At 41.9% G+C, this 22,337-nt stretch overlaps 1 protein-coding gene across 1 annotated transcript in view; it reads left to right on the top strand.

Annotated features, from left to right (window-relative positions):
• Positions 1–22,337, top strand: part of LOC140467337 (C4b-binding protein alpha chain-like) — a 113,566-nt gene that overhangs the window by 29,377 nt on the left and 61,852 nt on the right. Inside the window, exon 3 of the mRNA XM_072563631.1 lies at positions 169–265. Coding sequence (XP_072419732.1) covers positions 169–265 — 97 coding nt within the window. The remainder of the gene's footprint in view (positions 1–168; positions 266–22,337) is intronic.

The raw sequence follows: 22,337 nt of genomic DNA, 5'->3' as shown, positions 1-22,337 counted from the left end.
ATTATAGCTTCTTGGAATAGTGCTTGTAGTTATCAAATTATCGGGGATATATCTCAATCTTTAAAATTAGTCTACCATATAATAAGATTTTTCTGAAATAATTGAAAAACTGTTGGAGATCTGGATATTTCTTTATCTTACCAATATGCTTTCCTTTCCTTTGTCTAGAAATAAATTGTGGTAATCCAGGAGAGATTCAGAATGGATATTATGAAGCGTCTGATGTAACATTTGGAAGCAAAGCTATATTTTACTGTGACACTGGGTGAGTATTTGATGCACAAATAGGTAACAGATTGATCGAGTTCAGAGTTATGTTCCTTCTGTGTAACAATTCAGGTGTATTTATAAATAAGACCCATTGATTACTTGTTTTTCATATTTCTGATGATGTTCAGCCAGGTGGCCTGAATTAAACTCACAATTTATTGTCAAAGACAATTTTGTTGATTCTGTTTTAACATCCTCCAAAATAACTTGATTGCTTAATTAGTGCTAAATTGTCAGTGGAGTGGTGGGACTGATTTGAAAGCAAAATGCAGTTCAGTTGGTAGAGGCAGAAGGTAAACTAAGTAAGAGAATTTTGTCCAATTTAAGAGAAATAAGGAGACTGCCATGGTATTAAATCAAATAAATTTGGATAAGGATTAGGGTACCAGGAAGGCTTATAACTCTTAATCTCTATGAAATATTTCCTTGGCAGTTGAAAGAAGTAAGGTTGGAAATTACGGATATCCTGGCTGGAATCTTTCGTCATCCTTAGCATTAGGTATCTGACAAAGGACTTGAGAATTACAAATGTTTAATAATAACCATAGTTAGCTTTATTTACGTTGGAAAGATTTTAATTGAGCAAATTGGGGTTGTAGTTTCATAGAGTTATATAGCACGGAAAAAGATACTTCAGTCCAACTTGTCCTTGCCAACCAGATATCCTAACTGATCTAGTCCCATTTGCCAGTGTTTGGCCCATATCGCTTGAAACCCTGTCTATTCATGTACCACCCAGATTTTAAATGATGTAATTGTACCCGCCTCCACCACCCCATCTGATACCACCTTCTGCATGAAAAGTTGCCCCTCAGGACCCTTTTAAATCTTTCTTCCTTTCACCTTAAACCCAGGACCTCTAGTTTTGGACTTCCCTACCTAGGAAAAAGAACTTTGCTATTTACCCATGCTCCTCATGATTTTATAAATCTCTATAAGGTCACCTGGAGATAGTGAGGACTGCAGATGTTGACGATCAGAGCTGAGAAGTGTTACACTGGAAAAGCACAGCAGATTGGGCAGCATCCAAAGAGCAGGAGAGTAAATTCCTAATAAAGGGCTTCTTCCCGAAATGTTGACTGTCCTGCCCCTAGGATGCTGCCTGACCTACTGTGTTTTTCCAGTGCTACACATTTTGACGATAAAGTCACCCCTCAGCTTCCAACCCTCCAAGGATTAAAGACCCAGCTTATTCAGCATCTCCCTATAATTCAACTCCTCCAAACTCGGCAGCGTCTTCATAAATCTTTTCTGAATCCTCTCAAGTTTAACAACATCTCTCCTATAGCCAGGAGACCAGAATTGGACACAATTTTCTAAAAGTAGCCTCACCAATATACTGTACAGCCACATCATGACTTTTGTCACACCTTCCCCTTTCCCAATCTGTATCTATTCAGATAATAACCTTCTTTCCTATTTTTGCTGCCAAAGTGAATAATCTCACGTTTATCCACATTATACATCATCTGTCATGCAGTTGCTTGTTCAATAAATTTGTCCAAATCACATTGAAGCATCTCTGCATCCTCCTCACAGTTCACCTCGCTATCCATCCAACTTTGTGTCAACTATAGCTATATGTAAATTATAATACATATGGTGAATAATTGGGGTCCAAGCACTGATCTCTATGGTTTCCCTGGTCATGACATGCCATTCAGAAAAAGACTCTTATTCCTACTCTTTGTTACGTCTCCCAGTCAGTTTTCTCTTCATGTCTGGACACTCCTCCACATCCCATTTGCTTTAATTTCACAGACAAATCTTTTTTGTGGGATGTTATTTGGAAAGTCCAAATAAACTACATCCACTGACCATGCTCCCCATCAAGTCTACCTGCTACATCCTCAAAGAATCCTAGTAAACTTGACATGCATGATTTCCATTCCATAAATCCCACTGACTGTATCCAATTCTGTCATTGATTTTCAAGTTCACTGCTATGAAATATTTTAGAATGGACTCCAGCATTTTCCCTTCTATGCATGTCAGGTTAGTAGGTCCAGAATTCCCTATTTTCTTTCTAGCACCTTTCCTAAATAATGGGGTTACATTAGCTTTTCCTGCAATCTGTATGAACTGTTCCAGAATCTACAGCATCTTTAAAGGTGATTACCAATGCACCAACTGTTCTCGGGCCACTTTCTTAAGTACACTGGGATATAGATTACTGGGCCCTGGGGACCTATCAGCCTTTAATTCCATCAATTTTGTAACACCATTTCCCTACAAATAATGATTTCCTTAAAATCAAAAAGCAAGGAATTGCGGATGCTGGGAATCTGAAATAAAAACAGAAATAGTTGAAGAAACTCAGCAGGTCTGGCAGCATCTGAAATTTAAACTCTTTCTAATTCTGAAGTCTGCTCCTTTTTAAGGCCAATTTGCAAGGCTTTTCATTCGAACCTGGAGCATGCAAGGTGAGTCTGGGGTGCCTGGAGAATTGTGTAGAATACTCGTGTCAGGTTTCTAACATCCAGAAAACTGCCCTCAAGTTAAGGGCAGTAAGGGCTCCTTGCAGCAGGGATGTCAATTAGCCTCATTACGGGCCACTTGATACCAATTATTCCATGCACAATGGAATTTTTCGGTGGCTTAGGGACTTGGTGAGATTCATATTACTCTACCCTGAGCAGTGGAGTGAGACAAAATAGATTGTTTCTTGGCTGATACATACTTGATGGACCTTCTTCTAGCCTGTATTTTATAATTGGTTGATTTTATACTGTTTATGCTGTGACTAATTAATTACTCACAATATGGCTGAGAAAATCCAAGCTAATCTTTATCTTCCTAATATGTCACCTGTGTCATTGTAATTTTCCACAAAGGCAGAGTTCTTTGCTCATCCTTGCATGGAATAAAATTGAAGTGGGAGACTGCAAGTGAGAACCAGTACCAAAGGTTGAGGATCCTTTTAGTGTTCTAGACATTCTACCACAACTAGAATGATTGATTATAAAATCCAATTTGCCTAAAAACAGTAATGGGAAATTCAAGGCTTGATTAACCAGTGAACACTTCCTTCCAATACAGGCAGCATGCAAACTTCATACTCTTGTTGCATCATTTTAATTATACCAATGTGCATTCTTGTGTATATTTACCAGAACAGTCTTATTATTCTTAAAAGGGAATGCTGTATTTTTTGTTATTGCACAAATCACTGAAAGGCATTATATCATTATAGACACTCGGATCTCTCTGTTCAATTAGTAGTCTGTTAAACAAGCAGGCACTCTGCTACTCAGTCTGTTAGTCAGCCAGTCAACTGTATATTTATTATAATATTAATGTAAGTAAGCCTGTGACCCAGGCTGTAGGTTTAAGTTTGAGATCAGAGTCAAAAAGTGTGCTGATGGAAAAGCACAGTCAGTCAGGCAGTGTCCGAGGAGCTTAGTGCACATAGTTGTTAATAAACTTCATGGTATCTGACTCGATAAGAACTTGAGTTTCTGTGGTATATGTTATGTGGGCTAATATATAGAAAACCACAAATGTGTCACATAGTGTCTAATCATTACCATGATTCTAATGTACGGCCAACATGATGACTGCTGAGTTGCTGCATGAGTGAGCATGGGAATTGGCACCGAGTAAGAAGGAGCTACATTCTATGGTGAAAACAATTGAAAAATATGTTTATGCAGGAAGAATGCTGAAAGGTGGCACAGCATGGTACAGATAATGCTTCAAGGTTACCTGATGGAGCACTGGATGCCCTGCACAGGATATCAGTGGGAAAAGAGAGGTGCTGTATCCACAATGGATCAGGAATGGAAACAGGCACTGGAAAAATATTGGAATCTAATAGAAATCATGGTTAATTTCAGCAGTATAGCTCCAGGAATTTGGATGTGAAACCACTCTTACTGGTATGATACAATCAAAAGCCAGGCCTTTTAGGACCAGAGGTGTCTGGGTTCACTCCTCAATATTATGTGCAGTTTCTTCCACTGTGGTAACTATCCACAAAGCCATATGAAAAGTGGGCGCTAAGATAATGCACCAGGCAGAATTGTTGATTTTAAAATACAATATTGAATTCTTTGTTTGATTGTTAAACTTTATTAGAATGATTGTTTTGTAGTGGATTTGGTTTTGACACTATCTTCTGCATCCTTCAATCTCATCAGATAATGGCTTGTCCCTTAATGGGAGCTCTGTGTTATGCATTGCTTGGTGTGATTCAGGAGGCTCACTTTGAAATTGCAGTCAGTGTCACACTAAGTATAGATTAAAATATTGATTGGCTTGAGTTTGCTGGCCTCCATTTTTTCTGGACTCTCCTCAGCCAGTTCATCTTTTTATTTTGTCTCACCCCTATCAATGCCCCTCTAAACAGACAGCCTCAAGCTGTCCCCTACTTATCCTCCATCTCTGGTGTTTTTATAGCAGAGGTATGGATGTTCGCCAGTTTTCTATGCAGAAGGTCTTTAGGTATACTGTTCAGCAATTATCTATCAGATGAAGGTGACTGAGCCATTATTCGATATTGTTGGCTTATTAATGAGTGCCACAGGACCTCTGAGATAGTGACCTTGTCAAACCAAAAAATGTCAAGGACACGTCTGACACAGTGAAGGTGTAAACTCTTGAGCTTCTTGTGCCTTGCGTGAGTTGTTCAAGTCTCACTACCAGAGTGAATCCTCACCACTGAGGATTTTGGCTTGGTAGGCTCATAGTTTGGTGCACCCTATCAATTGGCTGTTGTTCCACTATTATTCAGTTCCGTCAGAATAACTATAGCGTTTGTAACATTTATGTCAATTTCAGCACCAAGTGACAGATCCCTAATGATTGTGGAACCTAGACACATGAAACCATTAACAACTTGTAGCATCATATTACCATTTCTGAATTGCTGGATGACAGTATATTAAAATGCTCAACCATAACATTTTTCTTCCTAATACTGATGGTCAAAGGAAATTCCCTAACAGTGTGAATAAATCTGCCTCATTATTACTAATAGCAGTTGGATAGGCCTCTGGTCCTCAGTAGTTGGACAGGCCCTGGTCTTCGACAGTAACCAATTCATAAATCCAAGAAGCTATGGAATGAATAAAAAATTATATTTGTCTTAACTTTGCCTCATTTTTATATACAGTTTTTATAATCGAATGGTGCTGTTTTGTAGCAACTTGTACACATTTTACTGTATTTTCAAAAATACAAGTAACAATTAATTTCGATTTCCATCTAAAGATGTTCTTTAGTGTGGTATGCTCGTGTGACTTAATCAACATTGAGAATCTTATCATTGAAAGTTAAGGTATTTTTTTCTTGGACTTCAGGTGGATCTAGACGCCACAGGGAGCCTAATTGAAAAATAGAAGACTACAGTGCTGGTAATCTGAGACCAAAACAGCAAATGCTTGGTCAGGTAGCATTTGTGGGGAAAAATAAGAATTTACATTTTAGGTTCATGACTTTTCATCAGAACAGAGGTAATTACTTATAGGTATATTTTGCTGACATATAAGGAAACACTTTTTTTATACTTCTGAACAAAAATTCATTTTTCCCATTCATGTGGAAGCTTTACATTTTTGGTTTCATTTTAGATGGTTCAAGTTTATTAATTGTCCTTATTACTTCGGCTTATAGCTTATGACATCGCTTTATCACTGATTACGTAGCAGATAGGAACCATATCTCTGGAACATCCAGAATGTTGCTGCCCACTTTTCAAGTATGGGGATGCACAGGAGGTGACTTCTGTGGTCAAAATTTGTTTCCCGGGTTCCTGGTTAGCTTGTGTTACTTGGATATTTGATGTAGGGCAATTACGCATTTGCCATAATATTTCTTTGTCCTGAACAGGCCTATAAGAAAAGCAGATGAAGTAAAAATTGAAGGCCAGCGGTGTAAGGGCAGAGAGAGTCTGCATGGATATGATGGTTGCATTGGCCTCCTGTATTTCAGGATTGCTATATACTGACTTCCCAGGTTTCTTATTCATTTGTTTGCATTGCTACCACAGAACTTACTCTACCCTGTAATGATAATCCACTTGGACCAAACTGAAACCTGACACAATAAGCTGCAAAGCATTAAGTGTGTGCATTTTCTGTAGTTGTACAGCTTCCAGAAGCAGATGTCATGCAGATCAATGTGAAGTGTGGAGAATTTTCACTATGAGACCATTTTCTTGCCATAAGGTTGAGCAAATTTTCTTGGTGTATCTTGTCAAACTCACCACATTAATTGACATTTTTAGCCCTTTATGGCAAGAATCATTTCTCCCCATTTTCCTGTATGCCATTTCTGGAGGAACTCACTATTCACTGGAGATCTGAGAATTGACTGCCACCTCTTGCACAAATACTAGGGTGCCCCCAGGCAAGCATTGTCAGTCCAGAGCTATGCTGCATAGTTCCTGATATTTGCCCTGCATATGGCAGACTGGGAGAATTCAATACCCTGCTTTGCTTTGCAGGTGGTGTCCTGGAGCTTTAGCTGGACTGGGACCTCCTCTTGTCCCATCCCAGGACCAGCTGTGGAAGTCACGAGACCAGACCTTGGCAGCTTGGTCCTGAAATCATTGCGTTTTTTAAATCAAAGAATGAAGTGAGCTGTCAGACAATATATGATTCCTCAATTTTGGGTTCCTTACAGAAATGAAATCAAAACTGAATGAGCTAAACTGTGCGTTGAATGGAAAGAAGAGGCTTATATGATTAGCACATATGATTGGTGCTTTTAAATCAATGCTTTCAAATTGAAACTGAGTCTGTTGTGCTCGCAATTAAAAATAAAGTTCTGCAACACTTCTCAGATCTGAAGAAAATATTATTAAAAGATCAAAGACAAAGAAAAATAGTTGCATATCGAAAACATCAGTGTAACCCTGAGGAAGTTAGCAGAGGAATTCAATTGGCAATTTCGGGAATTAGATGTGATAGAATAAGTCATTATGTTTCTCTCAAATCCATTTCTTCAAATAGTCATTGGTGTGTTTACTACCAAATTCCATTAACTGTTCGATTTGCAAAGCTGTAGAGTTGATGTGAGACAATTAATGTGGAAAACGATACTCAGGTGAAAGTCAGACCAAGGAACAATGAGTTTTAGGGACCTTCTTTCATGCTTTACTTTTGAAGTGAAACTTTTTCTGACTCCACATACTCCTGTGAGACAGCGTTGTGGTCAAGCAATCATGGGCCTAAAATAGGACATTCTAAATTGACTCATACCCAGAAGAAATTGGGCCTGACCAAAAATTGGCCAAGCTGTACTTAACAGTAGATAGCAGTTATCTGTTACAGAGAACAGTGGATTTCAAGATCAGTGAGCTTTCAGAGGTTCAGGGTAGCCTGTTGCAATCATCTTGAGGGTCGTGTATTAGAGAAGTATTGAACATACTTTCTGGCACCTTGACTTCCAGCCAGTGCCTAAGGATGTGCACTTTACACATCCTACATGGCAACACTGAAAGATGTTGGTGCAACCTCATTGGATACTTTCAACCTTATTCATGACCCAATTGGTTAGAGGTTATAGACATTTGGGAAGGGCCAGGGTGAGGGGGGATAAAACGCACTCCTGAAAGCCACCTAGTGACCGAAGACTCACAGCAGGACTCATGGAGGGAGACAGTGAAACAACCCAAGAAAATCCAGGAGAGGATCTGCTCTGACCTGCAAGATCTGCCTTAATGGAAGTGAACCAGTTCTATGCCAGAGAGGAAGGAGGTTCTAACAGCTCAGCTCAAATATCTGGATTGTCGTGGATGATACTCAAATGGATAGAGCTAGGCAGAGGGTAAATATTTTTGGAACTTGGGAAGTACGCATGGTACTTTTAATAAGGAATTTTAAAAATAAAGTTGTTGGACAGTAAACCAAATTCTATGTCTCTTTGTCTGCCGCACTGGCAAGAAGCTAAAACATTTTTAGTATGTAAACTAGTTGAAATGTCCGAAACACAGACAACATTAGCAGCCCTGTGTGTGCCTTTAGTTGGAAGTATTTATATAACCTCCAAAATTGAACCATGTCAACCTTGAACTCTCAGCCAGTCAGCCAGAGCCTGATTTAAAAGAGCAGCTGTTCCACGAGACAGGCAGGATGCAAATGGGTGAAATATAGTGAAGGTTTCTGAACAGCGATCAGGCAATACACCAAGTGCATTTCATAGAATCCCTACATTTTGGAAGTAGACCATTTGATCCATCAGCCCTCTGAAGAATACCTCACCCAGATCAATTCCCCTACCCCTATGCATATAACCCCTGACTAATGCACCAAACCTACACATTCCTGAATACTGTGGGCAACTTTGCATGGCCAATTCACCTAAACTGCACATCGATGGATTGTGGGAGGAAACCGGACCACCTAGAGGAAACCCCGCAGACACAGGTAGAATGTGCAAATTACACTCAGACAGTCTCCTAAGGCTAGAATTGAACCTAGGTCCCTGGTGCTGAAAGGCAGCAGTGCAAACTACTGAGCCACCTTGCCATCCCTGTCAGTATTTCATTAGAGGTTGGTTTAGGAGCTGGAGAGGTTTTCCTGACTGGACTGCTTGGTGCAGTATGTGGCTGATCTCCTGCAGACAGAAATAAGGATCAAACATTTGACACTGCTAAAGAAACTGTTAACCCTTCTCACCACCCTCGGACTAAAAGTAAACTCCAAGAAAGCACAGATCTTAAGATCTTGGGTCTCATACTTGGGAACAGTTGTAGCTCAGAATAAAAATGAAATAGAAGGGAAGGACATTGAGGTCATAAGTAATCTGCAACTCTCCAGGGACATGAGCTTGTTGCGTTCCTTTCTGGGCATTGTGAGATACTGTTAGAATCAAATCAATGACTGTGCCACTTTAGCTGGCCGACTCTGTGATCATCTTAAAAGGAATGCCCTGAGGGAATGGATTGGACAGCACGTGGAAACTTGCTGAATTAAAACAGGCCTCCACACTGCTGGACCAAACACAGAATTTCCCTTGTAAGTTTCAGCTTTGGATGCCAAACTGGCAGTTGTACTCCTTCAAGAACAACATTATAAACTCGGACCAGTAGCCTATGTCTCCAGAACACTTTCACCAGTAGAGCAGGACTTCTGTATGTAAGGGAAGCACTTGTTAGCTATATTCTGGGCAATGCAACATTATTGGTCTGAGGCCCCAGCCATTGTGATGGAGCACACCTTATTCAACATTTGCTGGACAGCTGGATTAAAGATGGTACACTTAGCCAAAACCATATAGTACCATGGATCTTAGTGCTACAAGGTTGCAGTATTGCGGACAAACATACCAAAGTGTCCGTACTTCCAGCTGACAATTTGAGTAAAAAAAGAGAACTTATCAGTGTCAGGTAATGGATCTAAAGGGACCATTTGTGTCAAAACCGAAGGCGGGGGTAAGACCCAATTGCACCTGGGGAGCAGATGAATCCACCCTGGGTGAAATGGATCCACATAAATGGATCCACAATGGGGAAGGATGGACACAAAAGGCAATAATGGTATAAATACTTGTGTGCAGAACCCCTACAGAAGCGAATTCATAATAGAAATAGCTGCAACTCCCCAACAAAATGAATGCTCAAGTTGCCAACTAACAATTGTAGCTTGTGAGTTTAGCAATACTAGGAAATCTCCCCCACTACCAGACATATACTCAGACATCAATGCATATCTACAGTAGTTTAGCTGACTTCCTGCTACTGTGGGAAGCTAGAGGATTCATCTCAACCGATTGGAAATATTACCGTATGTACCCCTGCTCCACCATCAAACTTACCTAACCAGGGAGATAATTAGCTAAACAGTGCAGCCATGAAGCAATGTCAGCACCCCATTCCGGAACAAATAAATGCTGTTGCTGTGAGCTAAACTAAGGTTGAAGATCTGGTATGAGCTTTGTGTAGGGATGAACTTGTTCTCAAAGATGGGCAACACATGGTACCGGTCTTTATCAATGTCACAATTTCCAGGGTCATCAAAGGACAGAGACCACAAAGTATTGTGTTGGTGGCCAGAAATGAAAAAAAAAACACAAAACGATGTTTGAGAATTGTATCATCTGCTCCCAGAACAATCTAGGCAAGCATGCCAATAAAGCTAAGGCACACTAGGCCAGGAGCAGCACCATTGACTGACCTTCAAATAAATTGTCAGCCCCTACCACTCTGTAAAGGAGGATATGAGTATATCCTAATCATTGTGGACATTCTTAGCAAATGGGTAGAGGCACTTGTCACTCGAACGAACACTGCTAATGTTGCAGCAGACAAGTTGATTCACGAGATGGGGTCTTCCTCGCATTCTAGATTCAGACCAGGGAACCCATTTCACAGCCCATGTGATGCAGGCAATGAATATGTTTGGCATCAATCAAAGGTTCCACATTGCCTTCCAACCTTAATGCAGTGGGACTCAGGGAGGATGAATATCACACCCTCAAAGGGATGCTGTGATAGTCCTGAAGAAGGTTATGCCTGAAGCATCGACTCTCTTGCTCCTCGGATGCTGCCTGACCTGCTGTGCTTTTTCCAGCACCATACTTTATCAACTCTGCTGTGAACGTTCGTCCAGCAAAACAACTCAATCTGGAACATAGTTTTACATGAATATTCTCATGCTCATAAAGAACTCATCCTCCAGTTCAACTGAATTCACCTCCCACGTTCTAATGACCGGACGCCCTATAAGCAGTATCGCACCCTTATTAGGATTGAACCTGACAGATCCTGAAATTGAAGCCCTTTTCCATGAAAATACTATGAAAAAGTGTACAGGCTGCATGCAAAGCAGGAGAAATAAGAATGGCAAAAAGGAAAAGGGGGAGGAAAACATACTTTGATGGGATGGTGAACCCAGTAGAGTATGTTGTCAGGCAACTTGTGAAGTTAGAAATTTTCCAGCAGGAACATTTGTGTCCCACAGATATTCATGTCTGCATTTGATGTATGACAAGGCCAGCCCATCTATGCACAGAACTTTTCTATATACAGGAAAATTTGGGTGGTATAATGTTAAGCAGTTAAAGGCCTATGGAGTCCAAGCAGTAGCCACCAATGGCTTGTCCTTCTGACTGAATTGGATCCTATCTTGAGTCCTGATCCAGACCTAAGATCAATCATTGATTCAGACTCAATCCAAATTCCTGATCTCGACCAGGCAAGTTTACCAATTCAGGCCTAAATCCTGGAGCACCCTGGAAACTGTCCCATTTGAAGCCTGAAACTTGGATTGGAACCACAGCTAGCCCCACCAATTTTGGCCAGAAAAAGCAAGTGGCGGTATGCAAATCCTGAAGGATGGTGAGAGATAGTCCACTCAGGAAAGCTTCATATGCAGTGCTGTAACCCAGAGACAGAGCGCTCATGCACACACACACACACATGGTACATCACGTGCCCAGTGGTCTACTATGCTATTCTAGTCAAACAGGGCTGTAGCACAACACAGTTTATGAATTAGCCAATAGTTTTATTGTTGGCGTTTGATCCATCTTCATTCTCTGGCCATTTCTCAACATCTCATCTTATTCAAATCTCAGGCCAATTTGTCTTTTGGCAATCTTCCTCCATGTTGTCTAAGTATTAGTCTGAACCTCCTACAGTTACTGCAATGACCCACTTCCAGTCACTAGTTTTGGATTATTAAATGGTGTGCTTAAAATAAGGCCTGACACATATACAGAGAAACCTCGATTATCTGGCATTTGATTAACCAAATTTCAGATAATCCTAACAAGATCGCAAGGTCCGAATGTGTGGCTAACTACATTATCCAGCATCAATTATCCGACATTCAATTAATCGAACAAAATATTCCCCGCTCATGACTTTCAGATAATTGAGGTTCCTCTGTACTGACAAATGAGGAATTGGGAGAATTTGATAACAGCAAGTTTTAGGAGGGGTTTGGCTTAATGTGTGCCAATACCAGGGTTAAAATAATATCTCCACAGGTGAAGAAGGGTGAGGAAGTATCCAAACGTGATCAGATACTGTAAACAAATATTGAAAATGCCAACCTTGATCCTCTCTTCAAGATAACTACCTCCAGCCTGTTGATCTACATGATCAGCTGGATTGCCAGGACGTGATTGTCAGACACATGTCCTGGCTAAATGTAGTTTGTCCCACTGGAGGCAGGCAAATGTGAGGATTGTGTTTTTTGGGTCCATTCCAATAAATCCATGATCTATCTCACCATCTTCATGGTTAGATTCATCTGCTGGAAGCAGGAACTTATTTAGACACTAGCTATGTACCTACAGCAGGAGTCAAGAAATTGAACCCGGACTGTGTTGTGAAAGGAGAATGCAAATTGTTGCACAATAGAAAATCTTTTGAGTGCTGCCAAAGAGGCTTAAGCATGAGCCAGTGTATAGAACATAGAGCATAAAATTTGGGAGGCACAGTGGTTATCACTGCTGCCTCACAGCACCAGAGACCTGGGTTCAATTCCCATCTCAGGCAACTGACTGTGTGGAGTTTGCATATTCTTCCCATGTCCGCGTGGGTTTCCTCTGGGTGCTCTGGTTTCCTCCCACAATCCAAAAATGTGCAGGTTAGGTGAATTGGCCATGCTGAATTGCCCATAATATTAGGTGAAGGGGTAAGTGTAGGGCAATGGATCTGGGTGGGTTGCGCTTCGGTGAGTCGGTGTGGACTTGTTGGGTCGAAGGGCCTGCTTCCACACTGTAAGTAATCTAATCTTAAAAGAAACTGTTACAGTGCAGTACAGGCCCTTTGGCCCTTGATGTTGTGCCGACCTGTGAAGTTCATTTGATGCCCATCTAACCTAAACCATTCCATTATTATCCTTATGTATGTCCAATGTCTATTTAAATGTCCTTAACGTCGGCGAGTCTACTACTGTTGCAGACAGGCCGTTCCATGCCCCTACTACTCGCTGAATAAAGAGACTACCCCTGATATTAGTCCTAAACCTATCACCCCTCAATTTAAAGCTATGTCCCCTTGTATTAGCCTTCATCCAAGAAAAAAGGCTCTCACTGTCCACGCTATCTAACTCTCTGATTACCTTATACGTCTCGATTAAGTCACCTCTCAACGTTCTTCTCCCCAACAAAAACAGTTTCAGTTCCCTCAGCTTTCCTTGTAAGACCTTCCTTCCAAATGGTGGCTCAGTGGTTAGCACTGCTGCCTCACTGCGCCAGGGACCCAGGTTCGATTCCAGCCTTGGGTGACTGACTGTGTGGGTTTCTTCCCACAGTCCAAAGATGTGCAGGTCAGGTGAATTGGCCATTCTAAATTGCCCATAGTGTTAGGTGCTTTAGTCAGAGGGAAATGGGTCTGGGTGGGTTACTCTTTGGAGTGTCCCTGTGGACTTGTTGGGCTGAAGGGCCTGTTTCCACACTGTAGGGAATCTAATCTAATCTTAAATCTCCTCTGAACCCTTTTCAAAGCTTCCACATTCTTCCTATAATGTGGTGACCAGAACTGTATGCAATATTCCAGGTGCGGCCTTACCAGTATCTTGTGCGGCCTTGTGACCCTGAAACTCAATCCCCCTACCAAAAAATGCCAACACACTATATGCCTTCTTAGCAACCCAATCAACTTGGGTGGCAACCTTTAGGGATTTATGCAGCTGGACACCGAGATCTCTCTCTGTTCATCTACACTGCCAAGAATTTTATCATTAGCCCAATACTCTGCATACCTGTTAGTTCTTCTGAAGTGAACTACCTCACACTTTTCTCCATTAAACTCCATTTGCCACTCTTCACTCCAACTCTGCATCTTATCTATGCCTCTCTGTAACCCACAACACTCTTTGACACAATCCACAACTCTGCCTACCTTAGTGTCATATGCAAATTTACTAACCCATCCTTCTCTGCTCACATCCAGATCATTTATAAAAATGACAAACAGCAGTGGCCCCAAAACAGATCCTTCTGGCACACCACTGATAACTGAGCTTCAGGATGGGCATTTCCCTCTGTCTTTTTTCAGTCGGCCAATTTATTTTGTACAATAGCCTATCATGTGGAACCTTATCAAACGCCATACTGAAGTCCATGTACACCACATCAACCACTTTACTTTCAACTACCTGTTTAGTCACCATCTCAAAGAACTCAATGAGGTTTATGAGGCATGACCTACCCTTCACAAAACTGTGTTGACTATTCCTAATCAAATTATTTCTTTCCAGATGATAATAAATCCTATCTTTTATAACTTTTTCCAACATCTTATCCACAACCGAAGTAAGGCTTACTGGCCTACAATTACCAGGGTTGTCCTGACTCCCCTTCTTAAACAAGGGAACAACATTTGCTATCCTCCAGTTTTCTGGCACTACTCCTATTGACAATGATGACATAAAGATCAAAGCCAAAGGCTCTGCAATCTCCTCCCTGACTTCTCAGAGAATCCGAGGTTAAAATCCCATCCGGTCCAGGGGTCTTATCTATTTTCAGATCTTCCAAAATTGCTAAAACCTCCTCTTTGTCAATCCCATCTAATCTTGTAGCCGGTATCTCCGTATTCTCACTAACATTGTCCTTTTCCAATGTGAATACTGATGAAAAGTATTCATTAAGCGTTTCCCCTGTGTCCTCAGATTCCTGACACAACTTTCCAGTACTGTCTTTGATTGGCCTTAATCTTTGTGTAGATATTCTTTTATTCCTGCAATACCTATATAAGACCTTAGAATTTTGCTTGATTCTATACGCCAACAACTTCTCATGTCCTTTCATGGCTCTTCTTCGCCCTCTCTTTAGATCTTTTCAGGCTAACTTATAACTCTCAAGCCCCCAAACTGAGCCTTCACGTCTCGTCTGTACATAAGCCTTCTTCTTCCTCTTGACAATATCTTCAACTTCTTTTGTAAACCATGGCTCCGTCTCTCGACAACTACCTCCCTGGCTGAAAGGTATAAACTTATCAAAGACCCGTAGTGGCTGTTCTTTGAATAAGCTCCACATTTCAAGTGTGTCCATCCCCTGGTTGGACCACCGTTTCCTTCCCCAATCTATGTATCCTAAATCTTGCCTTATCGCATCATAATTGCCTTTCCCCTAGTTATACCTCTTCCCTGCCCATTGCTATTGTAAACATAACTGGATTGTGGTCGCTATCGCTTACCTACCTCCAAATCTAATAACTGGCTGGATTCATTCCCCAGTACCAAATCCAATATGACATTGTCCCTTGTTGGCCTGTCTACATACTGTGTCAGAAAATCCTCCTGCACACATTGAACTAAAACTGACCCATCTAATCTATTTAAACTATAGTATTCCCAGTCAGTATTGGGGAAGTTAAAGTCCCCCATAACAACTACTCTGTTACTCTCGCTCCAATCAAGAATCATCTTTGCTATCCTTTCCTCTACATCCCTGGAACAATTTGGAGGCTATAGAAAACTTCCAACGGGGTGACCTCCTTTCCTGTTTCTAACCTCAGCCCGAACTACTTCAGTGGATGAGTCCTCAAATGTTATCTCAACTGCTGTAATACTACCCTTGATTAACAATGTTACCCCCCTTTTACAATCTTCTCTGTTCCAACTGAAACATTGCAATCCCGGAATCTGCAACAACCATTCCTGTCCCACTTCTAGCCATGTCTCCGAAATGGCCACATAATCAATATCCCAGGTACCAACCCATGCTGCAAGTTCACCCACCTTATTCCGGAGGCTCCTGGCATTGAAGTAGACACACTTCAAACCACCTTCCTGCTTTCCCTCTTAAAAGGACTTACCTCGAGCAACCTTCATTTTCGTAAGTGGCAGGAGTGAGGCAGAAAGACAAATTTCCTCTTAAAGGGACTTACCTTGAGCGTCAGTGGTTTTCATTTTCGAAAGCAGTGAGAGTGAGGACCAGGAGGCTGCTGGAAAGGTAAATTTCCTCTTAAAAGGACTTACCTCGAGTGCCAGCAGCCTTCATTTGCAGCAGAAGCTGCAATGGTGAGAGTGAGGAGCTGAGTGGGAGCTGTCGAATTGTGCTCTGGGAAGGTGAGTGAACTGATATATTTGGGTAGCAGCTGAACCCGATACACTACACATGTAATGTCTGCTACCCACCCTCCTCCTCTAACCTAACAAAAGGACTCTGTGGTGTGTTGAAAAGGTAAGGTTTTACTTTTTTTTATCATATAGTTGGTAAAAATAACTTTTCTTTCCTTTTTCATTTATCCAAGTTAAGACTAAGTTAAGCGTAAGATTAAAAGTGGCAAGAGATCTCAGACTTGTGCTATGCTCCTTTTGCTAAATGTGGTGCTCAGGGATGCTGCTGATGTCCCTGAATCCTTCATGTGCAAGAAGTGTGTCCAGTTGCAGCTTTTGTTAGACTATGTGAAAGTTCTGGAACTGCTGATGGACTCCCTTTGGAGCATACGTGATGCTGAGGGGGTCGTGAATGGCATGTTTAGTGAAATAGTCACATCGCAGTTTAGGATTGCTGAGGGAGAAAGGGAATAGGTGACCAAAAGGCACAGAAGGAGCAGGAAGGCAGTGCAGATGTCCCCTCCAGTCAACTCCCTCGAAGGTAGGTATACTATTTTGAATACTGTTGGGGGAGATGACTCTTCAGGGGAAAGCAACAGTAGCCAGTTTCGTGGCACTGTGGCTGGCTCTGCTATACAGAAGGGCAGGAAACAGAGTGGAAGAGCTATAGTCACAGAGGATTCAATTGTAAGAAGAGTAGATAGCCAATTCTGCGGTCAAAAACATGACTCCCAAATGGTATGTTGTCTCCGAGGTACACAGGTCAGGGATGTCTGAAATTGGCTGCAGAACATTCTGAAGGGGGAGGGTGAACAGCCAGTTGTTGTGATGCATATAGGCACCAATGATGCAGGTGAAAAATGGGATGATGTCCTACAAGCAGAATTTAGGGAATTAGGAGCCAAGTTAACAAGTAGGACCTCAGAGATAGTAATCTCAGTATTGCTACCAATACCATGTGTTGAAGTTGAAATGAAAGAATAGGCAGGATGAATGCATGGCTTGCAAGATGGTGCAGGACAGAGGGTTTCAGATTTTTGGGACAATGGGTCCGGTTCAGGGGAAGGTGGGACTATTACAAATTGGACGGTCTACACCTGTCCTTGGGGGTACTTTTGCTAATGCAGTTTAATGTGGATAAATGTATGGTTATCCACTTTGGTGGCAAGAACAGGAAGGCAGATTACTAGTCAAATTAAGTAAAGGGGCAGTCCAAAGAGATCTGGGGCCAGTCAATGAAGGCAAGCATGCAGGTACAGCAGGTAGTGAAGAAAGCTAATAGCATGCTGGCCTTCTTAACAAGAGGGATTGAGTATAGAAGCAAAGAGGTTCTTCTACAGCTGTACAGGGCCCTGGTGAGACCGCACCTGGAATATTGTGTGCAGTTCTGGTCTCCAAATTTGAGGGAAGACATTCTGGCTATTGAGGGAGTGCAGCGGAGGTTCACAAGGTCAATTCCTGGAATGGCAGGAGTATCTTATGTTGAAAGATTGGAGCGACTGGGCTTGTATACCCTTTAATTTAGAAGACTGAGAGGGGATCTGATTGAGATGTATAAGATTATTAAAGGATTGGACACTCTGGAGGCAGGAAACATATTTCCGCTGATGGGTGAGTCCTGAACCAGAGGACACAGCTTAAAAATAAGGGGTAGGCCATTTAGGACAGAGATGAGGAGAACCTTCTTCACCCAGAGAGTGGTGAGTGTGTGGAATGCTCTGCCCCAGAAGGCAGTGGAGGCCCAGTCTCTGGATTCGTTTAAGAAAGAGTTGGATAGAGCTCTCAAGGATAGTGGAATCAAGGGTTATGGAGATAAGGCAGGAACAGGATACTGATTGAGGATGATCAGCCATGATCATAATGAATGGTGGTGCAGGCTTGAAGGGCAGAATGGCCTACTCCTGCACCTATTTGTCTATTGTCTATTGTTTGGGAAGCTTTAAATGAATGTGGCAGGTGGATGGGAACTGAATGAGGAGGTTAGTGGACAGGAAGGATAGTAACTGGAGCATGTAAGAAACTAGGTAATGAAATCAGCTTGACTAAGGTTAAGAATAGACAGGAAGCAGATGATGAATGCAAAGAGACTAGTGGTCTGTTTGAAGGTAAATCCACATTTAATATGTGGGAGGCTTTTAAAGAGAAGTTGATTAGAGTTCAGGAGAGACATGTTCCTGTGAAAGTGAGGGATAGAAATGGCAAGATTAGGGAATCATGGATGACAGGTGAAATTGTGAGACTAGCTAAGAGAGAAAAGGAAGCATACATAAGGTCTAAGTGACTGAAGACAGACAAAGCTTTGGAAGAATATCGGGAATGTAGGACTAATATGAAACGAGGAATTAAGAAGGCTAAAAGGGGTCATCAGATAGTTTTAGGAAATTGGATTAAGGAAAATCTCAAAGCCTTTTATTTATATATAAGATGCAAGAGGGTAACTAGAGAAAGGGTTGGCCCACTCAAGAACAAAGGAAGAAAGTTATTTGTGGAGTCAGAGAAAATGGGTGGGATTCTTAATGAGTACTTTGCATCAGTATTCACTGAAGAGAGAGACATGGTGGATGTTGAGGTGAGGGTTAGATGTTGGATTACTCTAGATCAAGTCAGCATAAGGAGAAAGGAAGTGTTCGGTATTCTAAAAGATATTAAGATGGAAAAGTCTCCAGGTCCAGATGGGATCTGTCCCAGGTTGCTGAGGGAAGCAAAAGAGGAAATAGCTGGGGCCTTAACAGATATCTTTGTAATATCCTTGAACATGGGTGAGGTCCTGGACGACTGGAGAATTGTTTATGTTCCCTTGTTTAAGAAGGATAGCAGGGATAATCCAGGTAATTATAGACCGATGAGCCTGGCATCAGTAGTAGGGAAGCTGCTGGAGAAGATACTGAGGGTTATGATCTATTCCAATTTGGAAGAAAATGAGCTTATTAGGGGTAGGCAACATAGTTTTGTGCAGTGAAGGTCGTGCCTTACAAACTTAATCAAATTATTTGAGGAAGTGACGAAGTCGATTGATGAGGGAAGGGCATATACATAGGCTGACGGACAAGTGAAGTCGCATGGGGCCCTGGGGTGCTAGCTAGATGGATAAGAACTGGCTTAGTAACAGGAGACAGAGAGTAGTAGTGGAAGGGAATTTTTCAAAATGGAGAACTGTGACCAGTTGTGTTCCACAGGGATCCATGATAGGACCACTATTGTTTATGATATACATAAATGATCTGGAGGAAGGTATAGGTGGCATGATTAGCAAATTTGCATATGACATTAAGATTGGTGGAGTAGCAGAAAGTGAAAGGGACTGTCAGAGAATATAGCAGATGGATAGATTGGAGAGTTGGGCAGAGAAATACCAGATGGAGTTCAATCTGGGCAAATGTGAGGTGATGCATTTTGGAAGATCCAATTTAAGAGTGAACTAAGGGCGGCACGGTGACTCACTGGTTAACACTGCTGCCTCACAGCACCAGGGTCCTAGGGTCGATTCCAGCCTTGGGTGTCTGTCTGTGTGGAGTTAGCACATTCTCCCTGTGTCTGCGTGGGTTTCCTCCAGGTGCTCCGGTTTCCTCCAAAGATGTGCAGGTCAGGTGAATTGGCTATGCTAAATTGCCCATACTCTTTACGCAGAGGGTGCCTGGAATGTGTTGCCAGTGGAGTTGGTAGAGCTGGGTACGAAAGTGTCACTTAAGATATATTTTGACAGATACATGAATGGGCAGGGTGCAGAGGGATGCAGATCCTTAGAAAATAGGCGACAGGTCTAGATAGAGTATCTGGATCAGCGCAGGCTTGGAGGGCCAAAGGGCCTGTTCCTGTGCTGAAATTTCCTTTGTTCTTTGATCTGGGACTCAGTCTGAGTTAGCTGGTCACAGCCAATGTACTGTGCACATGGAAATAGAGGATGACTTGGTGATGGGATACTCTGTGCTGTTGTTTTAGTGGCACCTGGAGAAAATAGAATGTGACTGAAGAACATTCGCTCACAAGTCATCTTTTTGTTGGGATATGCATTTCTGGCATCATGCTTTTATTTGGGGAAACTTGACTCGTTTGACCCTGCCATTGAAGAGTGGGCCCAGAATATGGAAAGATTGCAAATTTTTTTCCAGGAAAATGTCATTGGGGCAGACGAAAAGCAACGATTGCTTACGGACCTGTAACATTTCCGGTTATTAAGGGCTTAACTTTCCCAGAGGCACCAGACACTGAAATCTTCCAAGAGTTGATGGATTTGGTTAAGCAGTATCACAATCCCAAATCTCCTCTAATTCTGAGACACTATCAGTTTTGTTCAAGAACCGGGGAATCAGTATTGGGATTTTTGATGAGGTTAAGATGACTGGTAACGGTATGCGATTTTTGATTAACCCTGAATGAAATGCTGAGATTCTGTTTGGTATGTAGGATTAATGACACAACCACGCAAAAGTGAACATGAGCTGAAGTCCAACTACAAACAGCACTACAACTGGCTTTGTCATTAGAAAATTAGAAAAGTGAAGAATGGAAGTTACAGGGCACCCCAATTGAAGTGGACACCCTCACTTGTCCAACTGAACTTGGGGAACACCACTTGAGCGTAGGCAATCATAGAACCTCACACAGGGTATTCTGATCACTAAGACCCTAGGCCAACCCACAACAATACCCCATAATAAAGCTGAGCCTTGGCCATATGGCTAGGAAGTTCTTCAGGACCTAGGCTAGTAAGCCATTGTAATCGCTGCTAGTATATGGACTTGAGATAGCAAGGGAGTCCTCCAAGGTCTGACTTGAGTAAGAGCATTCAGGCCGGCTTCCAGGAGAGTGCACACCCTGGAATGTCAATTTACATGTGGAGTGGAGCAATTAAACTGCTTAGCAACATCTAAATGAGAGCCAATCAAAATTACTGTTTGGTTAAATGGTTACCCGGTTCTTTGGAGATCGATACTGGCACAATTGTATCAGTGGTTACAGAACCTGTCTTTAACAAGATTCACTCTGGTCTCCAACCATTAAGATTGCGCAAGACCTCCGATAGATTGAGAACATACACTGGGGAATCAGTACAAATTAAGTGTATGACTTCGAGTCTGCTCTCCTGTGAGAAACAGTTGGTTCAGTTTCCACTGATAGTAGTAAGAGACTCAGGCCCAAGCTTATTAGGGTGGAATTAATTGAGAAGATTCACGTTGATTGGCTCAACATTTTTCAATTAGAAACTGGCTGCCTGAGTGAAGTCCTCATCAAAAGAAGGAATTTTTCAGGAAGAGCTAAGGACTATCAAAAGGACCAAGGTGACTTTACATGTTGACCAGGAAGCAGTGCTGCGATTTTGCAAGGCCCACTGAGGTGCCATTTGCTTTATGGGTAAAAGTAGAGTCAGAAATCAGGAGGATAAAAAGAGTGGGAATCATGAAACCAGTGCAGTTTGTGTAAGGGCAGCATTGGTCGTACTAGTTGTGACGCTTGACAATTTAGTTTGCCTTTCTGGGGACTTTAAGCAAGCAGTAAACCGTTTTTCTTAGCTAGATAACTACGCTATCTTTTGCCTAGAAGACTTGTATGCAAAATTGGCGGGGGGGGGGGGGGTCATCTTTTATGAAGCTGAACATGAGCCATACCTACCAGCAATTGCAACTGGATAAGGAGTTGGATAATTGGTACCAATTTACAAGGGTGTCATTTGGGGTATCATCAGCCTGTGTCATTTTCCAGCAGGTGATAGAGAACATTTTACAACAGCTACCCCAGGTTGCTATTTATCTGGATGATGTGCTAATAACTGGGAAGACCAAAAAAACAGCACTTGGAGAAATTGGACATAGTGCTTAATTGTTTCTCCCTCACAAATGTACACATTAGAGGGGAAAAACATGTGTTCCAGGTGCTCCAAGTGACCTCCTTGGGTTACAGAATCAACAAAACCGGGCTATACCTGTTGGAAACTAATGTGAGGACGATCAAAGGTACCCTGGCTTCTATGTCTGTACCAGAGCTTAAGTCTTTCCTTGTGTCTTGGTCTCCATCTTGGCACGCTTATATCTATCCTGAAAAAGGGTCAGCCTTGAAAATGGTTGTGCAGCCAAGAAATAGCCTTTAAGTTAGTGAAAAAGCAGCTATTGG

This window comes from Chiloscyllium punctatum, chromosome 45, assembly GCF_047496795.1.
Source record: "Chiloscyllium punctatum isolate Juve2018m chromosome 45, sChiPun1.3, whole genome shotgun sequence".
Lineage (NCBI taxonomy): Eukaryota > Metazoa > Chordata > Chondrichthyes > Orectolobiformes > Hemiscylliidae > Chiloscyllium > Chiloscyllium punctatum.
Note: the sequence above shows the minus strand (reverse complement) of the source record. Positions and strands in the feature narration are given on the sequence as shown.